This window comes from Sceloporus undulatus, chromosome 2, assembly GCF_019175285.1.
Source record: "Sceloporus undulatus isolate JIND9_A2432 ecotype Alabama chromosome 2, SceUnd_v1.1, whole genome shotgun sequence".
Lineage (NCBI taxonomy): Eukaryota > Metazoa > Chordata > Lepidosauria > Squamata > Phrynosomatidae > Sceloporus > Sceloporus undulatus.
The window spans coordinates 170,583,061-170,593,522 of record NC_056523.1 but is presented as its reverse complement, the minus strand read 5'-3'; the positions used below and the strand labels follow the sequence as shown (position 1 = coordinate 170,593,522).

The 10,462-nt window shown below is 42.7% G+C and overlaps 1 protein-coding gene across 1 annotated transcript; it reads left to right on the top strand.

Annotated features, from left to right (window-relative positions):
- Window positions 1-2,053: 2,053 nt before the first annotated feature.
- On the top strand, window positions 2,054-10,204 carry LOC121923929 (retinol dehydrogenase 7-like). The gene is made up of 4 exons (XM_042454873.1): window positions 2,054-2,915; window positions 4,656-4,914; window positions 8,580-8,737; window positions 9,506-10,204. Exons 1-4 carry the CDS (start codon window positions 2,603-2,605, stop codon window positions 9,721-9,723), a joined length of 948 nt encoding a protein of 315 aa, XP_042310807.1. The 5' UTR covers window positions 2,054-2,602; the 3' UTR covers window positions 9,724-10,204.
- Window positions 10,205-10,462: the final 258 nt, after the last annotated feature.

Genomic DNA, 10,462 nt, shown 5'->3' with positions numbered 1-10,462 from the left:
TTATAGCCACACCAGAACCCAAACAGACCTCTGGAGACTGAGGCAGTCAGCCCCCCCCCCCATTGCACAGCATGACACCAACCCCCCACTCCCTACACCACTGACTGACAGGTTTTTCTGTCAATGGCTAATCATGCTTCAAGGGCAAGCCAGTGACAAGAGGGAGAATGCTATGGCCTATTATCATTGATTTTAAAAACCACATGTAATAAACTCCTGAGCCTCCTCAAGAATTATCAATCAGAAGTGTAAAAAATGATCAAGCGCCAAAAAGAGTTTAAGACCTCTCTTATAACTGTGCCTGCTCAAGAGTAAGTGCATTACCCTGAACAAATGAAGGCCACTTTTAAGTAGATATTGTGCTTGTAAAATGGTTAATAGTCAAGAATGATTAAATGATAATGGAATGGGAGAAGTAATTTGCTTTCTCCATGGACTGTGCCCCCGGGTACTATGAGCATTGTTTTCATGACCAAACTGGGGATTCGAGATAGAAAAATGTAGTCTGTGCTTTCCTTCATGCCCTTAAGATATATCCTTATGAAATATATCACTGACCCTGAAGTTAGAGAATAGAGGGAACAGTTTGCAGCAACTCTGTGTGCTGGAGAAAAACTGGAAAGGGGAAGACTTACCATTATGATTCACAGTCCTCCTTGAGTGAGTAGTATGACTTTGTAGGTGGTTTTTTTCCCCTGCATTTTTGTTTGCATTCTTCATATGTTCTAGAACTAGTTTTTCTCTATATTTAAGACCAAACACTCCTTTTTGCACCCTGGAAATGGCTCTGTAATGCCAGCCCCACGGCTTCACAGCACTCCTTTGGCACTGTGTCATGTGGATGCAGTGCCTGAGGAGCATTGTGATGCCACGCACTGTGGAGCAGCATCACGCTGCCATGGGAGCAGAGTTGGGGCTTGTGTGATATGAACACTATACACTTTAATAGCTGGTATGCACACCCCCTTAGTTGGAATCTCAACATGAATGCAAGCAAACTCTCTATCATACAGTACATAGCAAAGGATATACATATATTGCCTCTGATGCTGGAGGTGATAATCAGCCATCCTAGATAGAGAAGGCAGAGGTAAGGAAATCAAGTAAATTTCACAAGATATTAAAGGTGAGCTCTGCTGTTCTTTGTACTGCATCAAGATGAAGGTATCCCTTGCTATATTGGTGCATCAGACTGTTGTTAAAGGCAGATATGGGCTCACTGAAAGCATAGATGCCATTCTTGAAACATCTGTACAGTATTCTGTCCTCCAATACTGAAGGAGAATAGAATATTTTTCCACATGTGGTTGCCGAAGCAATTGTCTGGAGAAGCCTGAAATTCTGCCATCTGTGTAAAGTTTAAGCACCCTTCTGTTGAGCGTGGTTTGAGTGAGAATCAAATCTTCATAAATGGTACTTTTTCTTTTTCTGTTTCTTTGACAAGGCAATGCCACTGTGTCACTTGGCAGGGAAATACTGCCAATGATATAATGATTTGCACCATGTCCAACATATCCATGAGTTGTCCATATCAAGAAATATGGAGTCTTTTCATTACAGCAAATTGGAACACTCAGCTCTGGGTTCACTATATTTTCTTCTCATCAGCTTTCTAGGAATACCAACATGACACATTAACTTCTGTTATGCAGCCCTTCATACCATATACTGTATTTTGCGGGCCTCATATTTTGATATCTCATATTTAGAGATAGCATGTTTTTGAGAGATTGGTGACCTTTCAGGAACACTAAAGGTCATGTTCACAGGAAAAATACGGAATTGTTTCCCCCCAGGCATGTGTACAATACATCCAAATAAGCAAAGTCATCAAATCTGAAGAGCTTCTTCCTTCCCCAAAATAGTCTGCATTTCCTTTCAAACCTAAGACAAAAGATCTTTTCACACTTAAAGCAGTAAGCCAATCTCTCTTTGCCTATCCCCTGTTATGATCTTAGCCAAAACTTCTCCATCCACCCATCTCAGGGATATCCCAATCCAATCACTGCTTTTGTTAAAACCATCAACCAATCCAGAATCCCATTGTCAATTCTTACGATAAGTCATTTAGCCTCTGTTACCTTGCCAGGTAGCCCATCGCCCAAGGATAGTTTCAAGGTATAAAAATGGTTTCAAAACCTAACCTCTGCGTACAGCAGCCAGCATATACACCCGCACTGTGTTTATGTTCTGTGGCACCCACAGACCTCCCAGTCCAGACTTCCAGCTTCCCAAGGCCTTCTCTTTGGACAGGTAATTATAACCCCACTGCAAAGCCCTAAAAACTCCACTATCCCCTTTCCATATTTCCATTTCGGTTAGCTCTGTATGATGTGTTTGTTTGGATCACTATTTTCTGTGTGTGATTGCACTCTGCAGTTTTTTCTAAATAAAAACCTTAAATCACTCAGAACCTGGAGTCATCCCGGGTAGTACTGGTATATACCGGTGTACAATGGTCCAAAGTTGACCCAAGCTTCTTGTTAAGCTGATTTCCCCAACATTTAACATATCAATGACAGTTAGTGGGGATCCCCAGTCCCTCACTTGTTTGTTGGGTAACATTTCCACTCTTCTTTCTTCTTCCCTGTAGAGTGTAGCCATGTGGCTCTACCTGGCTGCCCTGCTGGGGCTTTACTTCCTCCGTCGATGGTACCGAGAGAGACAGTCTGTAGAGAAACTAACAGAGAAATATGTCTTCATCACTGGCAGTGATTCTGGCTTTGGGAACCAGCTTGCCAGGCAACTGGATGCTCGCGGCCTTCGGGTATTGGCAGCTTGTCTCACCCAGAAAGGGGCAAAGGAGCTGGAGAGGGTCACATCTGACCGATTGAAAACCACCATTTTGGATGTCACCAGCACAGAAAATGTGGCTGCAGCAGCGGAGTGGGTGAAGGGATGTGTTGGAAACAAAGGTAAAAAAAGGATTTCTTCCCATTCTTTCAGAAAGGAAAGAACTTCTGAAAAAGAGAATACAAAGGGTCAAAGCTATGCTAAACACCAGTCACAGAGCTCCTGGGCTGCAAGCCAATGAAGGCTGGCTAATGCCATTTGCCCTACTTCTACTCCTGCCTCACTGCTCTGGTTGGCTTCAAGCTGGGTTGCTGTCTTCTGCTCATAATAAGGATTTGCCAGCAAGAAGATGGCAATAGAGTATGTGACTTGGCAAGCTTAGTGACAAGGAAACCCAACAGTAGCATAGGCAAAAGTGGGATGTACCAGGGCCCTCCTGGGGATGGGAGCTGGAAAGGACTACTCATTGGAAAGCCAAGGGTCTCAAATTTGATAAATTCACCTTCATTTTCCAAGAATCTCCCATGTGGCATGTGCCCCTAAACTGGCAGGTTCTAAGATACATTTCTGAGAATATGCTAAATGAGAGTATAAAACACATGCCTGTCACTCTGAAAAGCTAATGAGCAAACCACCATTTCATCATCTTTGTTGAATGACATGCACATACATCCAAATCAAACTGAAGTTTTAGGAGCTTGCTTAGAATAGTTAATATGAATATACTGTTGGGAAATCTTTTCTTAACAATAGCATGTTTGAGCCTTGGCATATTTCTCTCCTTTGGTCTGTAGATCCTCAGTCACATTGAGGTTCCATCATATAACAGTTGCTTTCCTTTGATCCCCATACATTTATTTAGCCTAGTTATATTGCTAATTTCTGTGAACTCTAGCCCCAAACTCTCAGCTTTGTTTGTTTTAACATCATATGCAAAAACAGATGTTTCAGCATCTAATCAGCATTTTCTGTTGAACTCTTTCCTGATAAAAGCCATAGTTTCAGTTTTCAAGAAATAGTGAGAGTCCACCAGAAGACAAAATCTAATCCTGATTGTCACTGACTTGTACACACTTTATCCTAGTGTGTTTTTGGCTGATCAGCCTGACTTGTTTGGGAGCCACACACTAGGGAGTTTATCACATTCAAAAATAAAGCAACTTTTGCTGGATTACAATCACTTATGGCAGGTGATTGGGAATTATCGCATTTTGATGCTGTCAAGCGACTGTATCCAGGCTGCATCCTGACTCCCAGCTAGACTCAGCCAGTTGATTTGCAAACACAGGAAGCTCCTGTGTTTGCAAATCGGCGGGCTGAGTGTGGCTGGGAGCTGGGATGCAGTGGGACTCAGTCACTCGGAGTCATTTTTAACGCAATAATTCCCAGTTGCATCCCGTAAACTTCTGTATCCCAGCAGGGGTATGTTGTTTTATTTTGAATATGATAAACTCCTAGGAGTGTAAGGAATGCCTTACTGTGATGTCTGAAATTGGGATCTTTGTGGATCCCAAACTAAGATTCCAATTTCAGACATCACAATAAAGCATTCCTTACGCTCCTTAATCATAAACTTGGTTCAGGAATTCCTTGCTCAGACATTATTCATTTAGCTAAAGATTTAAAATGAGGGTTAATCTGTTTTTATATTTTCTTGTTCTTAATATACTCTGTGCAGTGTAGTAAAGATTTAACTGGATGTTATAGGAAAAAACTACTTGACTCTTCAGAGTAGAAGATCCTTTGAGGAAGTTCAGTTGGACAGAATTGGAGTTTATGCAACCAGACTTGCAAATGCTATAAAAACTGCAAAGGGGAATAAAAAAACCAGTCTTGAACCAGGCAATTCTCTCTTCACACAGGGCTCTGGGGCTTGGTAAACAATGCTGGTATCGGTATTCCAGCAGCTCCCAATGAATGGCTAACCAAGGATGATTTTGCAAAGGTGATAAATGTCAACCTGCTTGGACTGATTGATGTGACATTGCACATGCTGCCTCTGGTGAGAGCTGCCAGAGGAAGAGTGGTCAATATAGCCAGTGTATATGGAAGGCTGGCATGCATCGGAGGATGTTATTGTCCATCCAAGTACGGTGTGGAAGCCTTCTCCGACAGCCTAAGGTAAAATACAAGCCAGGTATCTGTTTATCTTAGTTTAGCAGCATGGGTGATTTTCCAGCTACATCTCAGTTAACAAGATGCTCAGACATTTTGGTTTCTAATGAATAATATCCTGTGATAAAAACATGGATCTGAATCCATTTGTTGGTCCCAACTAGAACAGATCTGTTATATCAATAGGAACTTGGAAAGTCAGGAAAGGGTCTTTGAATAGGGTTATGTGTGTTGCACTTTTTTCCTTATTACACGCACTACACTTGATCTTAGCCAAAAGGCCAAGAATTATGTTTTTAAAGGATTTTACACTGTATTGGAATTAATGGTGTTTTAATACAATAGCTAATCAAATTGATTTTTAACTTTTTTAGCTTCAGATTTTTATTTGCATCTTAATTTAACTTTGCCCTAAGCTATCTTGGGCCCCATGGCAGAAGAAAGGCGAGATATACATTAAACAAACAAGTAAACAAACGGACAAAACAGACTGCCACTTTGCAGCAGCGTCCTGCCACCCCTTTCCTTACCTGATCGGGGTTGCAGCAACCACATGCCGCTGCCTCGATCTGGCACTTTGCTGGCACTAAAAAGAATGGCAAAATGCCACTCCTTTTATGACCTTTTAGCAAAAAGGTACCGTTGCTGGCGTTTTTGGTGTTCCTTTGGTGCAGCACATCTTAACAATGTGCCCCTGAAGTGCTGTAATGCCCCCTGCCATGTGATTGGGCACACAGCATGATGCCAGCATGATGCTGGCATCAGGGCATGTGGCCTCAAAACTCTATGGCCCCATGCCGCCCCATGCCAGTGCTTCAAACCAGTCTGTTTATCCCCAAAGTCATCCCTGATGTCAGCTTCAATGATTCAACTGGTGTGTTCTAACTGGAACTAAAACTGGATTTAGATTACACTGAATCAGAGCATGGAACTTTCATGGTCAATTTTGACTATACAGTCTGACTGGCCCAAAGCACTCAAAAATACAGGCAGATTTCTTGGTTGAGGTACCTGCCTCAGGCAAGACACTTTGGGGCCATTCAGACTACCTTTTGTACCATATTGTAACCCGGATTAAACATGGGAAGTTCCCATTGGCACCAGTTTTAACACATCAGGATCAGGGTCTTGCACAGGACAAATCCCCCTTAAAGCGGATTTTCTGAAAGTAGATTATTTCCTGTATCTTTTTGGAAAACCTGTTTCTTTCCTGCTGCCGGCAAATGTGAACTTGGACCTGGTCATAATCGGATCAAGTTCAGGGGCAGGATTTAGGTCAGAGGGAGGGCATAAGGCAGGACATGCCTCCCCTCTCGCAAGCAGCTTTCTCTCTCTCTCTCTCTCTCTCTCTCTCTCTCTCTCTCTTTGGTAATTTTTATTTTTGACAGATTATGCAAATGTTTGTTCTACAGGTTGATACATATTGATAGAATGTGTCTGCTTGTGCTGCATTTCCCTTTTGTTTGCTTGCTGCCGGCACGGCAGGTCACTTTGCAAGTGGCATTTTTTAAAATTATTTTTTGTGTGTGTGACAGAATATGTGTATGCTTGTGCTACATATGTTTCCCTTTCAATTTGGCAAACGTATATAATGTGTGAATGCTTGTGCTACATATGTGTGGGAAATGGAGGGAAAGCAGAGGATGCAAGGAGGAGAGAAGGAGAGGTTGCATTCTGGGATAGGAAAAGGAGGAAAAGCAGAGGATGCCAAGGTTATTTTTGCAACAGTGCTGGAACTGTTGTGGTTTCAAGTCGGAATACCAGTGGCAGCCTCATTGTTGGCAATGAGGATGAGTGCATCCACCAGTGGCATCTATGAGAGATAAAGCAGAGCCCCATTCCTGGGAAGTTACATCTTCTCCTCATCCTCCTGATTAAGAGCAAGACCTCATGAACACACAGAATCCTCTTTATTCTCACCCTCCCTCAGACACATTCATACACATAGCAATAGCAATTGGAGTAGCAGCTCTCTCTTCTCTCTATTGGAAATGAAAAGCACAGTTGGCCCTCCACATTTGTGACTTTGAATTTTGTGTATTTGATTATTTGTGGTTTTGATTAATATGTTCTCTTTGGAAAGCTCTAATTCCTCTAGCGCAATTCTGCTGGATGAAAACACTTCTTTGGCCATTTGTAGGTCCTCCAGCATGATTCTGTGGTCAACTTCTGGCAGATGTTGACCATATAGTTGCACTGGAGGATCTAGAGATTCCTAGAAATGTGTTCTCTTAGATAAAAAGAATAGGGTTTTTTTATCTGCAGTTTTTCCACATTCACAGGGATCCTTCACCCCTAACCCCAGTGAATGTGGAGGGACCACTGTATTGGCACATATAACAAATAACAGGCAGGGCAATGAATGTGCACATAAAATTTTTGGTTTTGTTTCTCTCTCTCTCTCTCTCTCTCTCTCTCTCTTCTGGTCTTCTCTATGGAGGCATCCATACTGCACAATTATAGCTATGTGATTCCACTTTAACTGCCATGGCTCCCTTCTAAGAAAGTTTGGGATTTGGAGTTTAGTGAGCTTCTGAGACTTTAGTATTACAGCACTAGAAACCTCTGGCAGAGAATCCTAAGTGCCTCACCAAACTACCAATTGTAGGATTCCACAGGATGGAGCCATAACCATCAAAGTCGTTTAAAATTGCTACAACTGTGCAGTGTGGATACTCTCTATAACTATGCTAGGCTTAGGTTGTAGTTCCTTCCTCTCTTTTTCTGAGGTTATTTCCTCCTTTTTCAAGGACGTCAGGCCAGTCAGTCTTTGTCCTTCTTTGTAGCCTCACAGACTTTGTAGTCCTGTTTGCATGAAGACCCTCTACATAGAAGCCATGATAGTCTAGGACAGCATTATTCAAAGTGGTGGTCACTGGCTCTAATTAGGGAAGAGTAGGTGAGAGAAGGCAGAGGGAGAGGACTTTTGGCATTCCTCCTGGACAGGAGGGGGAAATGGAGGACATGTCCTGGAAAAGGAGGGCATCTGGGAGTATCAGCCCTCTCTGGATTCAGGCAGGCTTATGGACCCAGCCCCCCACCCCGGTTTTCCCTCTCACTCTGGGGCATGTTGAGGGGCACTTGTGGAAATGACAGTTTGGAGCATGCACAGAAAAGGTATTTCTAAGCTAGCAATCAGGATTTGTCCTCCTCTGTTTGCGAAATTTGCATTGGATCCTAAGTACTCTAATGCGCCTTTAACCCCTTATTGTGCTCTTGTGTGTGATAACCATTAGCAAATGGGCTTGCTTTCCTAGGATGCCACCACTTTAACCATTTTTGGATGGAAGCACATAGTCCCCGTGTGAAAAAGTCCTATGTCAGAATAACACTATCATTCTAACTAAAAAGACCAAAAGAAGAAGAATTTTGTTCCAACATGTTTTGAAACTGAAAAGAAACCTGCTTAAGAGTGGGATTAAAATTTTACAGCTGGTGCTGGGAATGGCTAGAATATAGTCCAGGGTAACCAAAATGTTTGGATTGATGATGATGATGATGATGATGATGATATAAAACGAGAAATACAGCAGCAAATACTGCAGTTTCTCAATATATTTCTTTCAAGTCACATTAAAAGGAATGGACTGCATCTCAATAAATCTACAAATGACTTCACAGATGACAACATCATTATTACAAGAGAAGGTAACCTTTTTGTTCCACTTCAGACGAGAGCTCCATCCCTTTGGTGTCCAGGTCATCATTATTGAACCCGGTGTTTTCCGCACACCCATTCTCAACAACGTAGAAGATAACTTCTGGAAAGCATGGAGCCAAGCACCTTCTCACATCAAAGAATGCTATGGGCAGCAGTACTTGGAGGACCGTAAGTAATAAAAGCACTGTTTTTGAAAAATCTGGCCACAATTCTCTATGGGGTTGGCAGACTGCAGTATTCCTCTGACCCCTTTACCACCCCCATGTGCAAACAACCTGTTTGATGCGGGAATGTGTCCTGCAGCCTGTTAGTGGCTGAGGGAGTGGAGTCCCCAGGCAATGGCCCCCTGCGTTTCTGCAGCTGGGAGTACAGAAAGGATTTCATTCTCTCATATCACCAGCAAGAAAATGAAGATGGGCTAGGAAGGGGAAATTGCTTGAGGAGATACTGAATATCTCCCAGTTATAACAACCTTTTTTTATAATAATAATATTTTTATAATATTTATTTGTATACCGCCCTCTGGCAAACCAATCCGGGCGGTTAACAACAGTAAAATATAAAATATGACAATTAAAAACACTTTATCCCTCCCAATAATAATAATCCCTCCCAATAATAATAATTTTTAAAATCACATTAAGGCATAATGGGTTTACGCTTGTGTATGTAACCAACAGGATTCCAGTCTCTATCGGGGACTTAGTATGTGTGTACATATCCATCCAGAGTGGAAAGAATATGAAACAGGTTTACCACCCTGTAGGCCTCCCATAGAAATTTCAATCTTTCAAGTGCCATGGATACATCAAGATTCCAAAGCTCATCCCTGACTTTTCAATGAGGAATTTTAGAATGCTGTTCTTACCCTTTGGTTACCAAAATCATCTATGTCTGACTTTTTCTTTTATTTCTGTTTTTTTTTTCCTCACACAGTGTGCAGATCATGCCAACTTCTCTGTAAAGGTGCCAGCAGTGATACCTACCTGGTCACTGACTCCATAGAACATGCCCTGACTACTTGCTACCCTCGCACACGCTACTCTGCAGGCTGGGATGCAAAGCTCTTTTACATTCCTCTGTCTTACATGCCAACCTCACTGGCAGACAGTGTCCTGACCTACTTTATGTCAAAGCCAGACCAGGCAGTATAGATCATTTTGCAGAAAGTGCTTTGTATCTCCCAAATCAGCCAAGAAGTTGTACAGATGGGACACAACTCCAGTTGTACATTGCAATGTGTTGATGAGATGTGACCTCAGTATATCATGTGCCTGAAAGATTTTTAAGACTAATTTTCCCTTCTGTGAATCATGAATCATTGACCCATCTTAGACCCGACGTGTTATAGTTGTCTACTGTTGCAGGTGGGGTTCAAATCCTCACTTCAGCCTTTAGTAACCTGATCTACAGACAGGCCCTTGGGAGAGAAGGATTGTTGGGGTGTTTTTTTATGTAAGATGGTTTATGAACTGAAATAGCATTACAACTGTGAAATTAGAATGTCAGTAAAACCTGTAATAAATTTTTGGAAGAGTTCCACACTGCCGCCACCATATTGACATAGCGGACACTGTGTGTCTGCACGTTGTGCCCCGGAAGTGACGCCGCGAGTGCGCGACTAGCGCCTCGCGGCGTCTCTTCCGGGGCCCAGGAAGGAGCGCGATTTCCACGCTCCTTCCTCGGAGCGTCCGGGAGCCAAGCGGTTTGGCCGCTGCGGCTCCCGGACACTGCAAGCAGAGGCGGAGCCAGACCGCCACAATCCGGCAGTCTGTAACGCGCCCTTATCTCTTCTAGACCCTGTATCAAAGTGTCAGTCATGAGTCATACAGTGTATAAGGATAAGGAAAATGCCCTTTCCAGATGCTCTTTATTTTCCAGTGGAGCAGCGTG